Below are 25,617 nucleotides of genomic sequence, written 5' to 3'. Positions count from 1 at the left end.
AGCAGAGAAAAGAAAAATAATTCTGCGGGTTCCTTATGTTGGCTTTTACTGATCTAAAGGAAGCTGTAAAATAGTATTGGGCAGCAGAATGAGTACATTTGAATGTAAAACTTAGATAAATACAGTATGAGCTTATTATTTGTCAGATTACTATTATTACTATTATTGAAGAGAGGTTTTTTTCTTCAGTGCTTCGTAAGATATACTGGTGTTAGCTGAGGACTCATTGAATATTTATTTATGTAAAAAGATAAACAACTAGACAGTGAAAACAGTATTAGGGTGTTTTCTAGTACACAAAATGCTTTTTTTCTCCACTGTGAAATTGTAGTGTGTACTGTTTGTGATCTCAGTCAGCAGAACTGAGAGACAAACATTTGTGGGAGTTGATGATTGCAGAGAGAACATGTAGTAAACAGAAAGAGTGAGGAGAGGCAAGTCAAAAAGGACACAAACTTTTTCAAGTAAACATTTTCCTTAACTGCTGTACATTGAGCACTGGAAGGTAAAAAGCAGAAGGATAACTTGCATGCAATTGCAGTCGCTTGTTGCCTGATCTCTTCTTTGAAGTAAAGAAGGAATGTTGTGAGTCTTGAATCAACCCACCTTCCACAATTGTCTGGGGAAATCTAGAACAGTCCTTTAGCTTCTTGATGTTATGCCCTTTCCAACTAGTAACTTCTCAGCTATTAGGAACATGGACTTACTTTTGCATTATCTTTACATGCTGTGCAGACACAGATTTTAGATTTTCCTGTTGACAGTTAGATGAATTTCTCTTTAATTTGAAGGACCAGGAAAGGGCTTGGATTCTGTTTGTTGTAATTCCACAAACCCGTGTGCGACACGAAACAAATTGTCCCTCCCTGCGTCATGATTACCCATACATGAATTGGAAATACGAATAGTCATCCTGTGAGGGCTTTATAAGAGTTTTGTCATCATAAACTATTTTATCTTTTTTAGAACTTGTATAGATAGCTTTTGGGAGGGTATCTGCTCAGTGGTGAAAAGCTAACTCAAGCAGTTAAATCTAAACAATGATCATTAACTGCCCTGTTGAGAGCAAGGCATATTTCTCTGCTGTTCAAAACACCTAGCTCAGTGTGCCTGTGAAATGCATACTGAGACCTCGACTTGTGTTCCAAAGTACCTGACATCTTCAGTACTTTCTTTTTGTGGTTTCACTGGTCTGTTTACTATTTGCCTTAGTTTGCAAACACAATAAATAGTAATAAAAAATCAGAAAAAAAAAGTATGCATGTATTTTTCAACTGTTACGTTGAGTATTCTGTCTGCTGGTACAGTCAGAACCTTCGTGTTTGTGCAAAACAGGTGTTGAAATATCTGTAAATTTAAACATCATACTTGTGAATTGCTGTTAAATGAAAAAAAGTAAGAAGCATTTGGCAACTGGTATCCTTTCCCCCCTTTCTTTGCAGGAATCGCAGTGTGTAATGTGCCAGCTGCCTCAGTAGAAGAAACAGCAGATTCTACCATGTGCCACATTCTGAACCTGTACAGGCGAACCACCTGGCTTCACCAGGCTTTGCGGGAAGGCACAAGAGTACAAAGCGTTGAGCAGATTCGGGAAGTGGCTTCTGGAGCTGCCAGGATCAGAGGGGAGACCTTGGGCATTATTGGATTAGGTATGTTGGCTCGGAGAGGTGGTTTAATGCTCCTCACCTTCTTTGCTTTAAAAAAAAGAGGTGAAGATTTAAGCTGTAAAAATAGAACGCTTAGTTCGCTCCTTTCCATGTGAAGCATTTTGTATAACACCGCTTCACTCCTGATGCTTATGTGCCTCAGAAGTTTTCCCCTTGGACGTAATCGTTTCCCTCAGACAGCTTTGGTTTGTTGCTGATACTCTGAATTCTGTGAGCCTTCTGTACATCATTCTGCTGTCGTATTGGCTGGTGTCAGGCACGCTGGGTGTAAGAGGAGGACACACCATCGCTTCTCTTTTCCAGGACAAGAATCCTGCTACCTCAACTCAATGTCGCATGTGTATGTCATATTTCTCGTCCATTGTCATATCTGGGCCTGTTGGTGCTTTTTTCCTGTTAGTGTTTTCAGCATATCTGAAAAGTCTTTGCTGCAGTAACAGCCTGCAGAGCAGTTTTTTCGTGCGTTTGGTTGGGCAGCATCTGAATTTGTATTTCAGCTCAAATGAAAGGAAAAATATATGCCAGAAAGTTTGAAATGTTTCCTAATAAAATCACCTACTTACCTCTCTGAACGGCCCTAAATATGCTGCAGTATCTAACAGATGGACAGGCTTGCTTGAGATGAATTAATTACTGTCTGTTACAGAAGTAGAGAAGAAAAGCAAGCAAGTCAGTTTCTATATAGAAATTATTCAGTCATGTGCTTGTCTTATAAAAGATCTGATAGACTGTGGATGTAATTGCTGTGGTATTCATCCACAGGAATTAGTAATATGATTTTGACAACAAGGCATCATACTTAAATGAGTGTTCCAGTTACGCATTGCTGTCAAATAACTCAAGCCACGAACTCTTGCTTTTGGAAGCTGAAAATAGCCTGGCATTACATAGTACTCATTTAAATGGGTATGCAAGGCAGCAAAAACAGCTTCATAGTCGAAAAACTGCCTTTAAAACACAACTTTGAAGAAGTTAGTCGTGAAGTTGCTTTCTCAAATCTATACATTATGCACCTCATTTAAACACACAGTGATTATTGCACTCACAGCCACAGTATCTGTACATAAGTAATAGACGATCACCTGCAGTGTTTTAAAAGTGGAAATGCATACGTAGTTTTTGAAACTTCAGCCTTGGCTCACATGCTGTGTGCGTATTTGCTGGAGATATCTGTCCTGTTGGCATTGGGTTTTTTGTATTGTACAGATTCCAGACAGAGATTAGAAAAAAAGTCATTTATTATTGACTTCCTTAAGTGAATTTTGTGTGTGTTGTTTTTGTTGTGAATGATTGAAAAGTATAGAGAAACAAATGGATATTCGGGTTGACAGGATGTGTTGAAAGCTATGTAAAACGCTCGGTTTGGGGTTTATTTTTAAAAAGCAAGCCTTTGGTGTGTATGATACATTAAAAGGCTAGTAAAATCTGATTTTGGAGGTACGCATTTGTTACACTTATTAACCAGTAGTTTTCTCTAGCCTTTTATTGTTCCTATTTCTTTTCCTACAATAGAATATTAATAATTTCAGGTAAAATCAAGTTTCAAAGTCAGTTTTGAAAACTTCCACTCTTTGTTTATGTGCATGTATGTGAATAGGCACAACATTCTGATTCTGACCTGTTCTAATAAACCCCTGTGCAGCTATGTATTGATGAAGAATGAAAATGTAATCTTAGATACGGAAATAGGGCTGTACTAGACTTCACATTGGAGAACTTCTGGCACTTAGGCTGTTATGTACACTGTTTTCTATTACAGACCACTGCAAGAGGCTACCTGTCTCTAGTTTTGGACTAAAATGTGTGTTTACAGCCACCTTCGACAGACTGGTGCCCTTAGATTAAGTTTCTCTGTTAGTGGCCTCTTCCCATGTCAAGTTACTGTTTTATTAGTTAGACATGTCAACGTCAGAAGTGAGGAACCACTAAGAGGCTATGAAGTGAATGTATTGCACACAAAACAGCCAATTCTGAGCATCTGTTACTAAGTCCTGCTTTTCTCTGACTCTGTGTAGTATCGCTGTTTCTGTCCCTTCTCGTTAATGTGTGTCCGAGATCATCTCGTATGTCAACCACAGCTATGTTTCTCTAGTCTTGCCTTAGACTTGTGGTCTCTTCAGCAGTGGGTTGCTGGAGTTTTATCACTTTGCTGCGGCACCAGCTAAGTCCAGACCTTCTTCACATCTGTTCCTGGGCTCCTCTCTTGTTTTGCCAGAGAGAAACACCCTAGCTCTTGCCTATCTGTGCTAGGGAATGACTATGTCATTGCCTCCAGAGCTTCAGCTAGTCACTTCCTTATCTACTGGTCTAGCCAAGTTTCGTGACTCACTTGCCTTTTTCTTTCCATCACCCCCTCTCTTTTCTTTGCATCCTCTCATACATATTCCTGCTTTGACACTTGGTCTGTCCTGCTTAATCCTATTACTCCGTGCTCCTCCTTTAAAGTTAACCCTATCTCTCATCCTCTGCTTGTATTGAGCTTGAAGATAAACAGAGACTCGACAGCATAATGCCTCCTTCATGTGCTTTTTGGATACCATCCGTCACTGTTTTGTTGTTTAGTTAGCCTCTGAACTCCTTAGGGCAGAGCCTGTGCTTTTTTCTGTCTTTATGAAGTGTGTGATTCTTTGAGCCTTACATAAATAATAATATCACATCATTAAACTGCCGTCTTTGTCACTTTCAATCTTGATTACTATCCAGTGTCCTGTATTTCAAGTGAAGCATCACAAGCTTGGATAGTAAGCCCTGTGTTCTAAAAAAAAAAAAGCTACCTTTTCACCTTATATCTAGACGTTTAAGTTTGTTTTTTTTTTTAAAGGAAAGTATTTATGAGCAGCAGCAGCCTGTAAGTACTTGGATGAATAGATAGCTGGACCCGATTCTGCTGTAATGATAATTTTACAGCAGTGAAGTCACACTCCCTTCCCCTTCCTTCCCTGTTACAAATGCTGATGACTAACAGTTAATGCATTTCCTCACTCAAGAGAGGTGAAATTCCTCCATTTGTCTTCACATCATAATGAATGTCATCACTCAGTTTGTCTTTCCTCACCTGCTATGTTCTCTCAACAGTCCCATGGTCCTGAACAGATGTTGCCCAAGTACTCATCTTGCATTATCAGACAATATTAAGGCTTAAGAGTTGGGCGGTATTAGCATGCAGTAAATGATGTACCCTTAGCACTCCTACTGCTCTCTTGATGTGCTCAGCAGGAAATGTAACAAAATGGCGCTCTCCACATTTCGGAGTTCTCCAAGAGGGAGGAAAAATTACTCAGATTCTCCATTACTGTTGCGTAGACAGGAAAGAGCTGCTAAGTGAAAGCACTTTTTCTTTCCATGGAAGTCTGCAGGCAGATCATCAACATTTCCGTGGTATCAAGGGCATTTTATAAAACTTTGTAATACCAGTGTAGGATGCTCATTCTTTGCCCAAGGGCTGATCATGGACAACTGTAGCTACTGTACTGTCACACTCAAGTCAGGTCATGGTCAAGGTCAGAGGCATCTACAAACTGGGAGATGTGGGGGAAGCTGGGAGAATTTCCAGGAATAGATGGGTGAGGCTAACAGGAGATGCAGGTGTTTTTGATGAGTCTCTCTTCACTGGTATCGCTGAAATGATGCATGGGCTTTGCTTTGTATAAATCTCTGATTTGTAAAATAGGCTTTTATTGCTTTCTGCTTTTTTTGCAATAGTATGCAACGTGCATTTTCTGCGTTACTCCCACACTACAGACAAAGAAGTTCATTTAATATTTTGAACGTCAGAATTTACCTTCCCTGGAAGCCGCCATGAATATTCACAGCAATTGTATATGCTTTTAAGATAGAGTTGTCCCGAAGGTGGGATGCTTTCTGTGCTGTTCTGTTGTTCTTGATGTGCTGAGGTAGGTTTTGAGCCACCCGTCATGCCCAGGAGAGTCTTAAATAGTGAAAGTTTTTCGGGAAAGGAAAAAAAACGTCATAGGTTTGTGGTTGTACTATATTGCCAGACTGTAGTTCAAAAAGGAATTGGCAAATTATGTGTGTCCACTTATGTATGTCTGACAACTAAGACTAAATATGAACTGTCAATTGCGGAAGAGTTTTATCCCGTAAAATTATTATAAGACGATAATTCTGGTTAGAAGTACACGCATGTGATTCCCAAGTGCTTCAGAAGGAAACTTCACACACATTCAAGAAGGCTTTAGTTTATTAGCCTGATTGCAATGAACGGCAAGTGTAGCTTGCACTGGAGAGTGTGTTGTAAGAGATTTCACTGTCGTGAATCCTCTCAGGTATTACTGTTGCAGAGTGTAAAAAAGAAGAGATGACAGAATGTTGCATGTGAAAATGAATGGAGCTGGAGTGAAAGTGGTACTCTTCCTTTAAAAAAAAAATAAATTGTTTGCAGTTGTGTGACTGATTCCTAGAGCTGTGAACATGCCAAAATTTGGAAATAATACAGTGTTTGTGCTGAAAATTGTCTAATTCAAGTTTATAAAACACAGCTTGAAAAGCAAACAAATAACATGTACACAAGTATTGAAATAAAAAGATTTTGATGAGTATTTTAACGTGATGTCCCCAAAGAAAAGCAGATAGCGTCCATCCGATTGACATACTGATTAATATTCTAAACCCATATTGGTGCGTTCAGGTTAAATGATCAATAAAAACTTTTACTTCCTGTGGCTTCTTAAGTTGATTCAAAGAAAAACTGAAAAGCAGAGGGAAATCCCTTCAGGCACGACTGGAAAAGAGATAGGATTTCCCTGTGTTAATTCGATGCTTTTTTGAACAAACTCAGATGTTGCAAAAGAAAACTTGTTGACTGTTTTTTTTAAATGAGACATGATTGTTATGGTGTGTGTCCAGTGATGCTTTTGAAATGTCTTTATCTAACTTCTGTAATACTCCAAAGTGAGTATCTAGTGTATAGTTGTCTAACCTGAAAAGTGTGTTAGTTAACCATTCTTCAAAATACCCTTTACTCACTAGATGTACTCACTCGCTTTTTTTCTCTGTGTTTTACCGGTACTGTGTCAAAGGGAGATACGTGTGGCATGGAGTCATGCCCAAACAGCAATTTCAGTCACAACTCTGAAATATGACAGTAAGGAAAGTGGAACAAAGAAAAGCTAAGGTCAGTGTGAATACCAAATGGTACCACACTTTTCTTAACTAGGTGCCATATGATGGATTGTATTTATTCATCATTTAGGTAGACGGATACAAAATTTTTTAGAGGCTTAGATGACAGGATTCTTTTAGGCATTTTAGTGCTGAAAGGATGTTATTCAAAATGAAAGAAAATGCTAGTTCAGAAAGGAGATTCCATGCATGGAGGATGGTTGAGCTTCAGATTAAACAAATTATCTTTTATTGCATCCATTTTTGAGGATTAATTTTATAGCTTTTTATTAAAGCCAGCTGGTCTGACAGCGGTAAGAAGTAGTCCTTGGCAGGATGTGTTCACAAGCACTAGTGTTTTACCATAAACAGGCCCAGCAGGCAAACCCTTGTATTACACAGATTATTGCAGATTACGTGACATCTCCTGGCATTTCAGATCTCCAGTTGCAAAAGGTGCAAACCTCCTGCTTTGTTTCGAACCAAGGCAGTGTGAAGCAGGCCACGTGTAACGTTTCTTATCTTAGTGAGGATTTCAGGCAGGGTGGGAGCCGCCTCTTTTTTTATCCTCTTGCAGTTACTGTGCAGAACGGTATGGTTTGATAGGAAGGAGGAGGCTACCTGACACCTGCTGCTTCATGTCTGTTCTCATTGCGTGTTTATCTTGTTCTAGGGCGTGTTGGGCAAGCAGTAGCACTACGTGCCAAAGCCTTTGGCTTCAGTGTGATTTTCTATGACCCATATCTCTCAGATGGCATGGAGCGTGCTCTGGGACTGCAGCGGGTGAGCACTTTGCAGGACCTGCTGTTCCACAGTGACTGTGTTACCCTGCACTGCAACTTGAACGAACACAATCATCACCTTATTAATGACTTCACCATAAAGCAGGTAATAATCTCTGTGGGTGCCTTCCACGCCGGTGCTGGTGGCTGACACTGTGTAGCGTTCATTTATGTAAACAGGCAGATTCTCATTTGAAAGAAATTTCTTTCCCTTTTGCTACCTTGAGATCAAGCAGCTTTATAACTGATTAGGAAATAGCTGGTGGCTTATGTGTTGTTGCTTCTGTTGTCTTTTCTGCTCAGTAACATTGCATTTGTGGAAATAATTTGCTTTTCTTAATGTTGCTCAGATTTAATAAAGTTGCATTTATGTAAAAGCACTTTTTCTCTGTCTTCTAGTAGCTACTTCCTTTGCCTCTCTATTTTCAGGGAGCAGTTCTGCCTTTCACTCTTGTTCCTCAGGTTGAGTTCTTTAGATGCAATTTAAGGATTATGACTAAATGGCTCCCCCCTGTGCTCAGTCCTGATGCTTGCAGAGCGCTTCATGGATGGATCGCATTTACAGCACTGCATTATTTGGAAAAATAACGTTTCTTGGAATTAGTACTAACCTCTCCCTAAAGTTTTAGGTAATATTAAAATAATTGCAAAATCTAGGTGTAGTAACTGCTTCGTTATTGATTAATTTGATAGTAAACTTTGTGATTAAATGTCTAGCTTCCGACTCCAGCCGCAGTGTAGGTAGCAGCAAGAAATATAACATTGAGATGCAAGAACGTAGACAGTGTACAGGAAAGAAACTAAGATATAATACTTGATTTTGCTGTTCTTTATGCATGTAGTGTTTGTATGTGTTGGTAACAATGACTGTAAAATCATTGCTTGGCTTCCAAGTTTGCAGCTACTGCTGTTGAACTTTGAGAACTGAAGTAATTACTGAACATGTGCCACAGCAGTGTAGGATCATGGCAGACAAAAGGTGATATAACATGCTCCTGATTTGAGATTTTAGGGATTTAGCGGATCTATCCCAACATAAAATCAGGGTTTGGGATTTAAAACTCTAAAAAATTAAGAAGTATAAAATGCAAATATCTGAAGAGATCAGAGCTCCGTCACCCTGCCCTGAACATTCTCTCTTGTTGTGTGCTTGAGTACGTTCAGTGGTTATTATGTGGTTAGAAGTCTTTGCAGGCAGACACCTAGACCCAACCAGAATCACACTGAATTCAGTGGGAGCGTCTGGAGGCTTAGCAATGGTCGCTCATTATACAGCAGACTGTGAAACTTGGGCCAGTGTATCACAGGAGGTTTTTGAGTGGTGGTGGATAAATGCAGTGGGCTTTGGAGAGGGCCTAGTGCATTAATCAGAGAAATAAAACAGACAAGGTTAAAACTGAGTGGTACCATCTGAGTGAAATGCATATAGTAAAGTCTGTACTGGAAAGGATATCATAAACATTTTTCTTCCCATTTGTTATCCTTCATGATTAAAGCAAGGATTAAAACATTAGAAGGTAGTTCTTGGTTTGGATAAGTTTAGATGAAGCAGTCTGTGTTGTAACAGCTGATGTGTGTAAACCATAGAATTGTCACACCTCTGACTGCTTAGTTTGCATAGAGCAGATCTTCTGAAAATCTATCAAAAAGAGCAAAATAGGCTGACAGATGTTAGAGTTGGCCTAGAATTTTTAGAGAGCATTGCATGCCACTTTTGTCCGATATTGCACGCTCATGAAGTAACCATTTTTTAAACAAAGTACAGAGAAGTACATCTCATTTCACTAAAGTCTCACACTGAATTTTGTTTAGAATCTGAAATTACATAACCTTAAAATGTCTTTGGAAATTTGCTGTCAATCTTCCCTTTCAGTAGCTTTTTCCCTTTTATTAGTCAGCAGTCTGCCTAGCCAGTGTGCTTGGCCTTGTGGTCCCAGAGTAGCTCAGAGAAGTGTTTCAAGCTGGTGTTGATTGAACCCAGGTAATCAGGTGCTCTTAAGAGAAGCTGAGGTCATCTTCAGTTTTACAGATTTGAGAAGACATTGCATTTTAAACGCAGTACGTTTTTAAAGCAGCTATGCAGGTTTAGTGTAGGTGGATTTAACAGCCATCAGCAACTCTAGCAGTGAAGCTCTTCCAAGCTTCCACCCATTGCTAAGGGTCATCTCTAGCTGCACCCACCCTGAAAGTTTATCACGAGTCACATAATTTATTCCCACTAGAATGCATTTATGCAGCCATGTTCTGTTTGATTTGGACTTGTCTTAGTACTAGCTTTAGAGTTTTGTAAATAGTCCTAAAGTGAAAACTCAGGCAAGGCTGTTAAGGCTGGACAGAAGATTTTAGCAGGGTTCACTCTGATTAAAATTTTCAAGTCCTTCAAAGGGCAGATAAATACACTAGGCTGTACTTAAAACTCGGTTGGCAAGAGCACAGAAATAGGAAGGGTATATAAGGTCCCAGGAGCCTATATGGCATGTCTACACAGGAGGTGTGACTGTCGCTTATGTGAGCCCTCCTGTGCTAGTTCTGATCTAGTTCTTACAGCTGGAGTGAGTAGTGGAGATGCAGCGATGGTTCCCATCGGGAACGCCTTGTTGTTAAAAGACCAACTTAGGATGACACCACCATTTCTTCACTGCTTTAATTCCCACGTTAACTACATAAAACTAAAAGAATTATCCCTTAGTTCTGCGCCTGCGGGTGGACTTTGGTTTTGCTATACAGACCAATAGATAGTTCTCCTGTAAGCCCAAGAATCTGCAAATGGAGAGAGGCAGGGCCACACTAAACTTCAGTGAGTTTGCCAATAAAAATACAGAATCATAGAATGCTTTGGGTTGGAAGGGCCGTTTAGAGGTCACCTAGCCCAACCCCCCTGCAATGAGCAGGGACATCTTCAACCAGATCAGGTTGCTCAGAGCCCTGTCCAACCTGGCCTTGAGTATTTCCAGGGATGGGGCCTCCGCTACCTCTCTGGGCAATCTGTTCCAGTGTTTCACCACCCTCATGGTAAACAATTTCTTCCTTATATCTAGTCTAAATCTACCCTCCCTTAGTTTAAAGCCATTATTCCTTTACTAGTGTGGTGAGTTTTGTTTCTTAAAACCTTACTGCAAGCATATGCATGTTAATTGTTTAACGTTTCCTATGATCTCGTGTAAAAAAAATTCTCATAGGTGATGTTCGTCCAAACTTCCTTGTTGTTCACGATTTTGGCATTCAAATCAGTCTTGCAGAGTAAGGACCCATTTACGTAAGCTTTAGTAGTTTGATGTGTAGGTTGCAGGTAGTTGACTTGCTGTCAAAATGTTGGAGTTTTCTTGTTCTTGTGGTGAGAGATGGACACAGTACAAAATGAGATTTTTATTATTTGTCTTCACCGTGGTTCTTGCTCTTCGTATCCTTACCTTCATGCACAGAAATGCTTCTGAGATCAGAAGCTGTCTTTGAGACATCTGGTAAAAGATGAAGTATTAGGGTGACTGGAAGCAGGATGTAGTAATTTATGTTTTTTCCGCACCATTTCTCTTATTTAAACCGCCACTTTGTTTTCGTGTTGTGGATATATTATGGTGTAAATTCTTGTAGTTCTCCCCACACAGTGTCATCTACAATGCTAATCTGCACAATGCACAGCACAGCTTCTCTCCTGGGCACACAGCGTTCTCAACCAAATTCATTTTCATGCCTTTTAATTGAATAATACACAAATTCTTTAGACCTTTGTTTGGGAAGTCTCACAGGGAGGAGGAAGCCGAAGTAACAAAAATAAATAAAACATAGATCTACTGTGTTTTGACAGCTAAAGGGAAGAGTGTTTGAAAATCCAAAGCATTGATTTTTCTGAAAAATCCATGTAGGCTTTTATTTGTGTGAAAGTTGAAAACCACAAAATATGAATTTGTTTAAGAATGTGCTGTAGTTTCTGTTTCATGCAATTTCACAGTGAAATAAAAAGGCATAAAATGATCTGTCGCTTTCATATGCACAGTTGCATCTTTTGATCATGTTACTGCACAATATCTGAAACAACGCTTCTGTTAAAAGACACTACTTACAAGAAACAAAAGGTTATTAAGTGCTGTGAAATAGCATTTCATGTTAGAAGCATCACATTTTGTGGTACTTTCCAATGGAGAGGGAAGACAACTGTTACAGGTTAAACCAGCTGAATAGCCTTTGTTGTTATGGATGCTTCTTTTGAGTAAAAAATAATGCCACAACGATTTTATTTCATTTATTTTTATTTCATCATTCTTGTTTTTAACTTTCCCTAGATGAGACAAGGGGCTTTCCTGGTCAACACAGCTCGAGGTGGGTTAGTAGACGAAAAAGCACTTGCACAGGCCCTGAAGGAAGGAAGGATACGAGGGGCAGCCTTAGATGTACATGAGTCAGAACCATTCAGGTGCTTTTCCTTTTCTTTTCTTTTTATTTTGTTCACTTTCTTATTTTTAAGTCTTAGTGCATGATACAATCAACAGCAACAAGTAAATTGAGTTTTCCCTTCATTTGGTAGCTAAATACTCATCAGTAAAGCAACATGAATCTGTGCAGCACTGGACTAATGCAAATGTAGATGGAGCTTATGTGTGTGATCAGAAGTGAAAAAAAGTGACGTCCAAGATTTAATTCCTTAAAAAAAAAATTAAAAAAAAATCCAGTGGGTTTCTTTAGCAGAAATAGCAGGGACTTGGATTCAAGTCCTGGGCATGGCTTTGTATCATGACTTTGAGGGGAGCACTCCTCTGACATTGATGTAACTGTGGAGGCAACTAATGTTGATATCTAAAGAGACTCTTTATGAGTTTTGATGTGAGAAATAACTACTTTATGACACCTTTCTCTAGGTAAAGACATACTTGTGTCCAGATCGCCTCTGCGGGAAAGCTATAAATGTAACAGGTTGCAAAAAAAGTTAAGGAAAGTGGTCAGAGTGCATGTTCAGTTTTGCTTTACCCTTTATCAGGGGAGTAGTAACTCTGCTGTCTAAGAGCCTTAGTTTTTGAATGGTACTGAGAAGTCCAGCGCTTTAGGCACAAATATTCCACTCCCCAAAGTGGCATTGGTATTACGGTATCAGCGCTCCTAATCGGAAACGAGCCTGTTTGGTATGTCCTTGAGTCTTGAGCTTGACCTCTGAGTTAGTTAGGAGAGTAGACTGCTTTAGCTTGGTGCTTGTGTGTGACAAGCCTTTTTCAGTTGTTCAGTCTGGGCAGGGAGAAATGTAATTTTAGCTGGAACAATCCACATAAGTTTTTGAAGAGGAACAGATTCAGAACCTGAGGGCAGGCTGTAAAGATTGGAGAGAGGACAGTCTCTCTCATATCAGCTTGGGGGTGGAATAGAAGCTTTCACAAAATAGAATGGTATCCTTTTAGGTAGAATTTTTGTGCCTACTGAGACGCAATGCCACATCACAAATATTTAATTTTATTTATGCATACCCTGCATTCATTTACGTCTAAATGTAGCCATTACAATGCAGTAGTGCTGTGCAAAGCCAGAGTCTCAACAGCTCAAGGGACTTTCAGCTACACACATTCTTCCCAATTCAGATCTCGGATCTGCCCAAGCAGACCGTTGCACCTCCAGGAAGCCCCATTTACTGCATGGAGATGCCATCTGCAGAGATTCAGTTGCAGGATTACAGCCACAATTTCCTTTGGCTTCAGTGCAGCATGTCTATCTGATCGCAGCGTGCAACTCTATTGAAGAGTTTTGCCAGATATTCTGATGTTTATTGAACTACAGATGAAATCTGTCATTTTATGAATTATGACCAACTCTGAAAGCACGCTTTTGTCTTAAAATATTTGTTCTCCTGTTGTTACAATTGACTAAGATTACTAAAACTGCAAATAAATAGGAGGAGCAAGTTTCTGTTATTTTCAGTTTCTTTACTCTGTCTCTGCGATAGCACTTTTACACAGATTTATTGCTTTCACTGGAAATCAATCTGTAAAGTAGATTTCCTTCTTTCTGGGGAGTTTCTATAAAGGAACAGGAAAGAAAAAATAGTTTAAAATAACAAAAAATAACTGAATTATCAAAAAGAAATTGAGGCTGCAGCTGGACACACTTAATATTTGGAGGTAATTGTAACATTTTTTTCTTTAAATGGCTAAATGTCACATTGACAGTGACTCTTGAGAGAGCAGAGCTTTGTTGGCTGATACAGTAAAACTGTGATGAAATGGACAAACGGAATGACATCCTGAATTGATTTAGGTCTTGCTTTATGCATTTCTGCACCAGAACTGGAGTGGCAGTGGCTGTAGTTAGCAATAAATACATTGGACAGAAGCTAATGTTGCTACTGTACTTAGGTGCTACCCCTTGAGTCTATGAGAGGTGATTCTTGCTTATTTATACCATGAATAGTGTATTAAATTAACTGACAGAATGAAAAACAAACCCAACAAGGAATAGAAATGCAGTTCTTTCCTGTTATAGAAATTAATCTGTGTATGTACAAATCCATCTGGATCTCCCCCTTCTTCCCCCTCTACCTCCCCCCCCCCCCAATATGTTTTGTCATTTGATCTTGTTTTAAATCTTCATTTAGCTTTAGTCAGGGCCCCTTGAAGGATGCACCAAACCTGATCTGTACCCCACATGCAGCCTGGTATAGTGAACAAGCCTCGATTGAGATGCGGGAGGAAGCGGCACGAGAGATCCGAAGGGCGATCACAGGTACTAACTCCCCTTATTAGCACCTCCACTGCGTATTTCTTTTTAACAAACTTTTTTATGCTTCAGTCCTAAAGGATGCTGAAAAGAACCATCCTTAGGTTTTGTTTACCACTTCTAATATTTGGAACATAGAAATACCCACTAAGTCTGCTCTCAGAAGTGGAACAGAGTATTTTGGAGGTTGATGGAAATTACAGTGAAGGCAGGCGCTGCAAAATAAGTACTTTTTCCATATACCAGAAAAGTACTTACATGTGCAACATCTGCTTTGTGGTTTTTTTTGTTGCTTGTTGATGTTACCCATTTGATGGTTTGACTGCAAGTCATCCAGCTGGTGGTGGTATCTTCCGTAGGTTTTCCTGGGTGCCCCCTTACACTTGTCCTGAGCAGTTCTGTTTCCTTTATTCTTTTCTCTTTGACTCCTTTGTAGTTTCCAAAGTTCATCCAAATTTGTCTTAGAGGATGGTCTGGAATTTCAGTGTCTTTGAGGCTGTAACGTTCAGAGAAAAAGCATCTGGAGCTTCATGCTGTTCCTAGTGATGCTCATATCTCATTTCATTCTCTACATTAGACAAAGCTTTCAGTATTTTGTTGGAAGGACACTGCATTTTAGATGTTCCTGTCTTTAAAGCATTGCTAAAGAAGACTAGAATTTTAAAGAGCAAAGTCTCCTTGTTATGTAACTACCATGTAATTGTAAACTGTTCACATAGAGAAAACAGTGATGTCTTGAACACGCAGTGCTAATAAATAAAATGAGTGAGCCATTTGGCATTGGTTTTAATCCCTTGTAGCCTGAAATAAAAGGAAGGATTTTCATACTGGAAAATGATTCATTAAGCACTAATGTTCTCTCTTTAGTAGGACTTTGCTGTTTCCCCCTTGGCAATATAGACTGAATGCTCTGCGGACATGAAGGGCCATCTGTGTCACCTTGAGGGTAGTTCAGTGTCAACACACAGCGCTGCTGTACAGAAAGCACTAGCGGTAGCCATTTGTAGGGAGGCTGGGCAATTCAGTTTCGTTTATAGCCTGTGCAGAGAAGATTCTCCTCTGCATGGTGATTAAAGGCACCTCTGAATTGCCCTTTACAGGACTCTCTCTCTGTTTTAGAGGTAACCTAAAGTCTCTCGCCATCGTTTTGCTGGAATTGGTCCTTGTGCTTATGCTCCAGCAGATCTGTAATAGTACTCCAATTAAAGTTGTATACCTATTACCTCCTCTCAAGGAGCTCTGGGAGAGATTCCACAAACCGGCATTGGATACCTGTTTGAGTGACAGTTGATGTGCAAATAAGCATTCATAGGCTAATATCTGAAAACTGAATAAGTCAGCTATGTGGAGCTAGTTTTATGCTAAATATTGTGCAGTAGCCCAAACGTGTGCCTAGGAAGACAGACCTATATTTTCTTAAAGTGTGATTGTGCTATCAGGAGTCTAAATCACTGATTTGTACTGAAGCTGTCAGCACTTCAGTGTTTGCACGTGGTTTGTAGCAAGATCAAATGGAGACCAACTGTAGGGAGGTGAGCACGACGTTGAATTGCAGTGAAACAAAAGTAGGAAAGGCACAGGAAGCGTGGGATAAAGCGGGATATGTGAAAGCCATAGGGGGACATAGGTGAGAAAGGTTGTAGAGAGAGAAACTAATTGGAAAAAGATGCACCATGAAGGAATGCAGGCTGTGACTACCATCTGACGATAGAGATGTTAAGTTGTTCTGCTGTTCCAAGAAACATCAGTGACGATCTGCTGTATAAAATAAAAAGGACTGCTGAAAACAGTAATGGAAGAAACGGGAAAGCGAGCATGACAAGTGAAAAGATCATTATGAAACAAGTTTACACATGAATAAATACTCTCTTCTAATGGGAGACTAGTAGAACACTCCTACAGAATTAGCAAATATTTGTAACTATTTTTAACGTAGATACATTGAGGGCATAAGGCACATAATTGTTTTTTTTGTTTCCTCTCCCTCGCTTCATGCTAGGTCGTATTCCAGACAGTCTGAAAAACTGTGTTAACAAAGATCACTTGACTGCAGCTACACATTGGGCCAGCATGGATCCAGGAGTTGTTCATCCAGAGCTTAATGGTGCTGCATACAGGTAAGCATGCTGCAGGTGCAAAAGAAATGCCTGCTTGATTCAGAATTAAGTATTCCAGAATAAATAAAAGACCTTCCTATTAATAAATGTAATGGTTTTGGATTAGGTCCCACCTATATTGTTTTCATAATTGCTGCATTCAGGAGAATGCTTTTGTTTTGCTAGTTGAAGTCAGTCGTGCAGTGCGTAAGCACGTTTCCATTTCTTATATTTTTTGTGTGGTTAGTAATATCTGAACAATACACATTTTTTTGTATATTCCAGTGAAACAATTCTGGTCATCTCTGGTGAGTGCAGTGGAAGTTTATATTCCTTTTGCTGAAGTTAATGATACAGCAGTAGGTTACAGAAAGACCTTCAATAGTAAACTATGGTTACGTGGTTTTGTGGCCTCCAGACACATGGGAAAGCAAAGAACTCTGTAGTGGATACAGTGGAATAGTCTGCAGTGATTATGAAAATATATTCAAAATAGTGTTTTCTAAATTATATGTTTAATTTTTGAGGAAAAACATTTGAGGGACTTGATCTGTGTATTCTCAGTCAACTGTGAAAGCAGCTCTTAATTAATAGAAAGGGGCCATTTTTTTACATCTGTTATCATCAAAGTTCCTTAGTTACTTTGCTTGAGAGTCTTTCGCTGTCCTTTTATCCCTAGCAGCTGTTCTAGCAGCAGATTTTTCCTAGTAGCCAGCTTCACACAATTTTCATTTATGAAAAACGTCTGCAATTTTTTGTTTTCCAGTATGGTATTTACTCATAAGTAGGATGGAAGTGGCTGAGAAAGCTGCGAACAGCTGCTTCCCTCAGTGCCGTGAGGGAAGGGACAGTGGGGTCCGTCCTTTTTTTTTCTTTTTTTTTAATACCTCTTTGTCCTAAGCTTTCTGCTGTGCTTCTTCATGTATCTTTCTTATCTTTGTCCTTCTTCAGGAGGGCTACCCCATGCTTTTAATAGAGGCAGGATGATTTTTTGTGTGTGTTACCCTACGTGAGAACCCAGCTGTGCACTGCTGAGAAGTGAAGCCAAGCTCTCGTGTCCAAGTGACTTCTAACAGTCTTGTCAGAAAGTGATGGAGAAGTGGCGGGGAGGAGCGTCACCACCCTCTGCCATGATCTCCCTATCAGTAGCCATGAGTGCACGAAAGCTAGAGAATAACTTTGATTTGATCAACACGTGTACCTCGCATCACATCAGCATGTTTATTTTTGGAAAAAGTGCCTGTAGCCCTAAATATCTGAAGAAGAGTGGTTTTGTTTGCTTAAATGGAAAGTTCAAGCACGTGTGTTCTCTTCCACACAGCACGTGGTTTCGTTGACTTCAGTTTGGAGTACTCGGGGTAGAGCTGAATGCGATTGAGGCATAGAGGCAGGTGCTGCTGGGCAGGGGGTGATGACTCCAACCCTGTCATGGCAGTTTGGAGCAGGGTTGCATGCCCAAATAAAATGCAGTTGGTTGTTCTCGTTTTGGAGGGCACAAGTCCAGCAGAAGCAGGCTTCGCAGCTAGAAATGGATTTTAACTTAACGCGTGTTTTGGAAGTTAATGATTTACAAGGTAAAGACTACATGTATTTAATTTGAGCAGGACAGGCACAGAACTGAATGCTTTTTTTAGGCATTGTTTCAGTCAGTTTTTTCAATTAAGAAAATTAATCTCAAATAAATTTTGACTTGACAGTTATTTTCAAATGTAAAATTTGGGAATTTTGAGGGAGGAGTTAGTCATGCAAGAAATATGAAAGCTTCCGTTTGTAGGGTTGATAAGAATAGTGTTTGAGTGTGGATGAAGGTAGTTACTATTTTGTGCAGTATAAAATATGTGGAACTTGAAGCTCGGGCTTTATGAAGAAATTGGTTCAGTAACAGTGTTTGCTGATGCTTAATTCCTACCTGGATTAAGTAAAGAATTTGAATTGATTGTTCAAAACCAGATTTTTCTCTTCTCTTTGCAATCCAAGATTGTGTTTGACTAGCTGAGTCCTGGAGTCTTTCGCAGGCAGTGTGATGTTTCAGATGTGCTAATAACTGTATCATAGTCATGTAATTGCATTAGACGATAAGACATAGGATCATAATTTATGTATTAAAAAATGCAAATAGCTCTTTCAGTGAACTAAAATGAACGAGGCTGCTTTATTCTGGATGTATCGTTTGCATTTGTTTTGATGTAGGACAGAACTCTTAAATTACCAGATACTACTGCGAGCAAAGAAAGTTGAGCATTCATCAGCAGAATACAATCTCGATCTTCTGAATAGCATGGCAGTTCTGTGCAAAATAAAACCATTTACGTTGTGAAATGCAAGATGCCTTAGTAACACAAAAGGTTAAGCAAATGGGACGTATCCCATGAGTAAAGATTAACGATATTCCTGAGAAGGAACTGTTTGTAATAGTCTCGGTGAAGCAGCAAAACACACCCTGTTTTTGTGTTGTTCCTGTGTATTTGTTACTGAGCTGCCTGTTAAATAACCCCCTGCCTTGTCCTGTGTCACAGAGCGTGCAGGTTACAGGCAAAGTGACAGTCGACAGCCAGTAAACAGCAATTGTGCGGTTTATAGATGTGTTGGCATATCTTTCTGCTTTCTAACAGGTAGAACATGAGAATATCCACGTCCGTAAGAGGTAGTTGGGTGAGAATAGTTAGATGTTGGTAATTCAGGAGCTATTTCATGTTGAGGTATTTCACTGGTGATTTTCAGAGTCTGTAATGTGAGACAACAGCATGCACTTACATTTCTGAGCTCTTTTGGGACAGAGTCATTTTCTTGAACAGAGCTTGACATAGTGAGTTCAAGGTGCTTCCGTAGTTTAAAAAATACAGGAGATTAACATAGAAATTAAAGTTTGCTTTCAGTTGTAATTAAAAGGGATACTGTATTTTTGTTCATAAATTAAGACTGTGAGGGAAGGGGAAGGAGGAGTATGAAGTAGCAGAGGAGGTGTGACTGATCTCTCACTTCTGCTTTCACAAAAATTTAATTCAGTGGACATTTTACCTCGAAAACATTTCAACGTACTGCTGCCAGAGGAGGAAGACTGGGAGCGGCTTTATGAGGCGCTGGAGGGAATGTATTTGCTGGTTAAGAATAGAAAAGTAGTAAACAGCAACATAAGGTAAGGTTATGTAGGATAGAAATGCCCATGTGTAGAGGCCATTGGGTTTATATGTTCTCCTTTCAGAGACAGGATTTGAACAACACTGATGATTAAAAAGGGACAAAAATTATGAAAAGAGAGTGGCAAAATCGAGTTAGTTGTTGTCAAAATACAGTTTCTGTAGAGGGGTATGTTATCTGTATTTTGGCTAGTGCCACTATGTGGCTTCTGGAGAAGAAAAACTATTGTAGGGCTTTTGGATGTTACTAAAAGTCTGTAGGAAGCCTGTGTCTGAGGAGAAGTGCTGGCAGGTAGAAACCACAGTAGAGACCTAGTAGAGTCTCCAGTAGAGACCAGTTATAACTCAGTGTCCAAAGGGAGTATTTTTATATACAGAAAAAATATCTGGAGTCAAAGCACAATTACAGATGTGTAGTTTGAACAGCTCAATGTGCTGACAAGGTAACTCTGAGTGCTTCTGATCCACCACCATCCGTTTTCACAAGGGGAGGCTCTGACTTTTCTTCCTGAGGGAAACACAGTTGTACAATTGGTGCTCTCCTTGATTTCTCCCAGCTCTGGTGTGTTGATGCTCAGTGAATAAGTTGTTAGAAAGTGGGGATGTTGTGTTAGAAATGGTTGCTGTGTTGGGCTTTTAAATGGAAGTTTTTGTCATTTCATGTTATGTTTTTTGCAAAGCACCTAGAGTACAGATAAGCTATTTCACAATTAAATTTGCATAAGTAAAACAGTACCCAGTCTGACAGTTTTTGTAGGAATTGAAGCAAATTTTATTAATAAGATTCAAATTGAGGTACTGAAACGAGCAACTAGTTCCATTAGCAACTGCAAATTAATCCTAAGGAGAGTCTTTGGAGAAGGAACCAGCATAGGAAGGCCTGTAAATATGTGTGCCTTTGGGAATAAAGTTCCCTGGCCTACAGGTGGTGTGAACTTTCACATACTGGTTACCCATCCCAGCTTACAGCCAGTGGTGTGATCTGTAGGAATCCTTCCCAGGATGACCAGGCCAGTGTATGGTGTCTTCGTCGTCCTTGTGTCGTGTCGGGATAGCTGTGCTGAGCCCCTCGCCCCTGTGGCACAGTGTTCAGAAAAAGCAGTTCCCGTGATGTTTCTGGGGTGGAAGAAAAAAGAACAACTAAATGTGCTTTTGTCCAGTTGTTTTTTTCCTCCTCTGAGTTTTGCGTAAGTTCTGCACTAATTTTCTATCAGTTTGAGGGAATTCAGGATGACCAACACGCATTACTTTGGAAAAGATGCTGCTGAGACGGGGTGAAATTCCCTGATGCATTCAGCACCAAACTCTGATGAGAGAAAATCAACAGCAGAATAATGTCATACTTGAAAAAGCTTGACAAGGCTACAAGTACCCTTTCTCCCATTTAGTTCTAAGTAAATAACTAGGGTAGCAGATGCCACAGTGAGTGGTAGGTTTGTGTGTTTAGGCTTTTGATGGATAATGCTCTCGCTAGGATGCTTGGGTGAGCAGAATATTGCAGGAGACAAGAAGGGATGAGTGTGCAGCTTTATGATGGGGAGGGGAGGCAGAGGGCCAGTGTTAAGTGGTCAGCGTGAGAACTTGCAAATGGGTATTGAGGTATTTGGCTAAAAGAAAGCATGTTTTTATTACAAGTGTTCCTGTGTAGCTGTTGTTTATGTGCGGCACTGTGAAATACCAGTGTTCATCAATTACGTCTGAACTTTGGGACTGAAACAGTAGATTTTCAAGATTCTTTTTTTTTTAGCCTGATGATACCGGAGCCATCATAAAATCAAGCTGAATCAGGGGGTGATTTTTTTTTTGTTGAATTCGTAAAATATTTAGTCCTTGGTGTTCATTCAGATAGAGTACGAAATCTTTAAAACCATCCATAGTTTTTGTGTTTGCATCTCTCTTTCGTGCAGTCTGCCTAAAGCACTAGTCCGCTGTGTGACTAGTACTGACCATCCTTCGGACAAGTACAGTGGCAAGTTTGATGCTGAAGAAGTTGCTCGGGTGCAGTAGGCCTGAATTTGTCATCTTAAGAGTGTGTGGATATGGTTGCTTTTTGGGGGAGCTATGAGAAAACTACAACTGCAAGATTGGTTTGAAGAAATATTTTTTCAAACCGCAACAATGAATTTTTTAAACTTCTACATGAGAATAAAAAGAAAAAAAATCTCTGAAGGTCAGTTTGAGGAGAAGTCGTAGCGAACGGATCGATATTGCATGGACCTAGCCTGAGTTCCTGCTTCTTGAGGTATACTTTGAGAGGAGCAGTGCTTCCAGGCTGTTTCCTTTGCTGTGCTGTCACTCATACTATTAAATCTGAAAGCTGAAGAAACAATCTAACAAACCATTATTTCTCATTTGGCTGAGATACAGCATCTTTTGCTTATTTAGCAGCATCTGCATATGGTGTCTCATCTGGAGCTTAACCAACTGCCTTTCTCGCTGGTCTGAAAACAAAAGCAGCGTCTCTGTGGCTCTAGAAGGAGGCAAGGTAGACTTTCTGGTCAGTTGTCTCCTGGTTTTAATGTATGTTCTCGTTTCCTTCTCTCAGCAGGTATCCCCCGGGCGTTGTAAGCGTGGCTTCAACTGGCATACCTGCAGCGGTAGAAGGAATAGTCCCCAACCCCATGTCTTTATCGCACGGCCTCCCTGCTGTAGCCCACCCGCCCCATGCTCCTTCCCCCGGCCAAACTGTCAAACCAGAAGCTGATAGAGACCACCCAAGCGACCAATTGTAGCCTACAAAAACAGCATTCCCAACATCGGAGATGTCAGCTTCAGCGTGTGGAAGACAAACCAACAAAACAAAACCAAACCCTGGATTTTGATTAAAGGCAAAACCATGAACTTACAGGAGGAGACGATTATTGGTTTAGAAACTGGTCCAATATACAGTATAAAAGGAAAAGGTGGGAGACAAAAAGAAGATTTGGAAACATTTTTCCTCCGTATAAATTGTAGTTTGTCCCTGTCCAGTGGACTGATTCACTGTTTCTGTGTCCTATGGGTTCTTTGTTAAGCAAGAGAAGTTAGTAGTTAATTATATCATGAATGTACTTGTCTGTGTACAGTTTTTAGAACATTAAAAAGGGTTTGTTTGCTTAGCTGTCAACAAGGAAAAACATAAGGGAGGCATTCAACAAACCAATTTTGAGATTAAAAATAATCCTTTCTTTTATATTTTAAAACATGCCCCAAAATGAGGCAGTTAGCAAACTTCTCAGGACAATGAATTTTTCCCATTTTTCTTTCTACGCCACACAGTGCATTGTTTTTTCTACCTGCTTGTCTTATTTTTTAGAATAATTTAGTAAACAAAAGAAAAGCAGTTTCTCCTAATTTTGGCATGAATTCCCTTGTTTCAAAATGAAGACAACCTTGCAAAGAGATTTTGAGGAAAAAAAAAAGGTTTTGTATAAACGAGCGTTGTGCTTTTTGTCACCAGTTAAAGTATATATTATTGGTGGTATGCGAAAAAGGCACTAGACTACTGAAAAGTAGCAGCATTTCATTGCCTACATTGATTCCTTCCTGGTAATGTGGTAGGCTAGCAATATTTTTGGTTAAAATCATGTTTGTGACTGTAACCATTTGTATGAATTATTTTAAAGAAATAAAAATCCCAGACAAATATCATATGTGTAAAAATTTTTTATTTCTAGTAACTGTTTATTCAACTTTTATTAGGTTTCTTAGCTGTAATTTTTAAACAGATGCTGTCAAGTATTTCATTTCTAGCTTTACTTTGCTCTCTGTTGTTTGTAATACTGTCTCGGAAGCTTGAAAAATAAAAAAAAAAATTCTTTCCATACCATTTTTCCCTTTACATTTCTAAATGTCGATCTTTTTTCCTGTGTTTCTAATGGAGTTTGAAATTAAGATGGATTTTGATTTGTACACCGGCATCATCAGCTACAGTATGGTAACAGCATTTATGCCACCACTGTGGGCAGAGCAGAGGAGGTACAACAGCAACACGACAATAATAATAATAATGATAATAAACATCTTTTGCCGAAGTCCAACCTGAGAAGTGTCCATTGTTTTATTTGCTTTTGTGATGATGGAAGCGTGCAGCAGGGTGTAATTGTATTTGCTATATTGAAGGAGTTTGTTTCTTTGAATAAAGGGAAGAAGTGTTTTGAAGGCAGGTTGGATTTCAGCTGGAAGCTGCTTTGGCCTTTCCTGTGCTGCTGGATGAGATGTCCTTCATCCCCCAGGCAGTTAAAAAGCGAGACAAAAGTTCAGCCGCTGCAAGAAGGAAACCCAGGATGGGCAAAAGTGAGCGTGGACAGAAGCCTCGTGGATGGTCTCTTCTCTGTTTGTTCATTGTTAATCTGAAGTAGTAGCTGCACACCTAAGGTTAGTGAGCTGTCTTTATGGGTTCTATGGAAAGTTACTGTCCCCCCCTTCCTGCGAGTCCACAGCGCGGCTTCTGCTGGGGAAATGTTAGGAGGCCGCGAATCAAGAAGGACTGAAACTTGCAGGTCTGTACCCAATGAGTACTATAAAAAGGGAAAATTTATCACCATGGAAGAGTGGAGGAAGGTGTTTGCCTTGAATGTTTTGAGCCAAAAATGTCATCCATTACAATTTATTTGGTGTTAAAACCATTCCTGTTCCCTCCATTAAACGAAACAGAAAGCAGCCTTCAAGCTGCAGGTTGTTCAGCGAAGAAGCCTCGAACAGCTTTGGGGCCAAAAAAACTTGCGAAAAATCGCATGTGGTCTCCTGCAGTTGAAGTAGGGTTTCATATTTCGTTGGTATTTCATGTTTTAGGATGCTGCTTTCTCAGACTGAAGATGGTTTTTTAGCATATGTAAAACACTCGACGTGGCTGCTAGGAATCGCTGACGCTCGTTTGCAACCAAATTTCTCAAGGAAAACTGAGAGGGGTTGTTTTGTTTCCTGCTCTTCGTCCGTTTGGACATGGCTTATGTATGTCAGCTTTGTTCCCAGCGAAGCAATAAATTCGACGAACTAGAAGTGAAGGCACGGCTATTTGTTGCCTGCACTTCTCGGGCTCGGTTCTGACCCTTGCTGTCCTTCAACAGCAGATTTCTGAGCTGCTGTCCGTGCTTGCTCAGGCACAGCCGTTTTCAGGGTCTGAGCCTGAAAGGCTGCGCTGATGGGTGCGATAGGGCCTTGCCGCTGGTGGTAACATGCTCAATATTTTTTCTGCTAGTGCTTGAAATACAGCTGTCTGTCTGACTGCTGGGGAGTAATGCAATTCCCTGCTTCTGTTGGAGCAGAAAAGAAAAGCCAGCCCAGCAGTGAAAGGACTGATGGGTACTGATGTCTGGGTTGTGGTCGGAGCAGCTGGATTAAAATGTGAAGGAAAAAAAAAAAGGTTGGAGTAAATGACTAATTGGAAAAGTGAACCATAATAAACAAAGGCGATTGCGCCAGAGTAACCTCCTATCTGTTACGACTGCGCTTGTTGGGTAGTGGAAATGTGAGGAGATTTCCTCTGCCTGGTAAAGGATGTGCTAAATGAAGTTTAGACAGAGGAAGACGCAGTTAGTGGGGATAATATAAAGTGGGGAAGGCAGCAGCAGAAGAGGGCCACGGGAGATGACCTGAGGGAGTGTTGAAAGGTGGAAGAGGAGGTAATCTAAGCGCTTGCCTCGCTCGTTCCTCGCTGTTGTTATTTGAATGAAGGATCTTGGTCAGGAGGGCGGCCAGCCGCGGAACTGCTGCTGGCTCACGGACCGTAGGCAGCACCGCTACGCAGGAGGCTCTGGAGCCTGCGCCGGAGTTTGGTGGTGTCAAAGAAGGTGGTTAGAAGCAGAAAGATACCAGTTGTGCAAATGCACGGGCGGTTGCAACTCAAAAACTTGCCAGAAAGAGGAGCCAGAAGCGATTGCCCATGGTGGGACTGATTGCTTGCAGCCACGGAAAAGCACAGTGTGATGACCGATGTGTCCGGCACGGTGGTTTTGGTAGCGATAGGGATGGGTCAGAGATGCTGCACAGAATCTGGAGCGTTTGGTGTCTAGTTTTGGTCACGGATTTGTGAAAGGGTGAGCTCAAGCTGAAGGGGTAGCGAAGACCGGTGCTCAAAATGCCTGAAGGTGCGGAGGGCTTGTCGTGTGAGAGCATGTTAGAGTGACTTGGCTTTTTCAGC

General features: G+C 40.3%; 1 protein-coding gene across 9 annotated transcripts in view; it reads left to right on the top strand.

The window, feature by feature from the left end:
- CTBP1 (C-terminal binding protein 1) overlaps nucleotides 1-23,523 on the top strand; it is a 250,777-nt gene extending 227,254 nt beyond the window's left edge. For 8 of the 9 annotated variants that reach the window (XM_075420335.1, XM_075420344.1, XM_075420343.1 and 5 more), the window contains 6 exons: nucleotides 1,443-1,649; nucleotides 7,462-7,676; nucleotides 11,851-11,981; nucleotides 14,142-14,269; nucleotides 16,263-16,380; nucleotides 22,042-23,523. In XM_075420335.1, the coding sequence (XP_075276450.1) occupies nucleotides 1,443-1,649; nucleotides 7,462-7,676; nucleotides 11,851-11,981; nucleotides 14,142-14,269; nucleotides 16,263-16,380; nucleotides 22,042-22,228 (986 nt within the window). In that variant the 3' untranslated portion in view covers nucleotides 22,229-23,523. The remainder of the gene's footprint in view (nucleotides 1-1,442; nucleotides 1,650-7,461; nucleotides 7,677-11,850; nucleotides 11,982-14,141; nucleotides 14,270-16,262; nucleotides 16,381-22,041) is intronic. The other variant, XM_075420337.1, reaches the window with a different exon arrangement.
- Nucleotides 23,524-25,617: the final 2,094 nt, after the last annotated feature.

The sequence above is a fragment of the Opisthocomus hoazin genome, chromosome 5 (assembly GCF_030867145.1).
Source record: "Opisthocomus hoazin isolate bOpiHoa1 chromosome 5, bOpiHoa1.hap1, whole genome shotgun sequence".
NCBI classification, from domain to species: domain Eukaryota; kingdom Metazoa; phylum Chordata; class Aves; order Opisthocomiformes; family Opisthocomidae; genus Opisthocomus; species Opisthocomus hoazin.
Note: the sequence above shows the minus strand (reverse complement) of the source record. Positions and strands in the feature narration are given on the sequence as shown.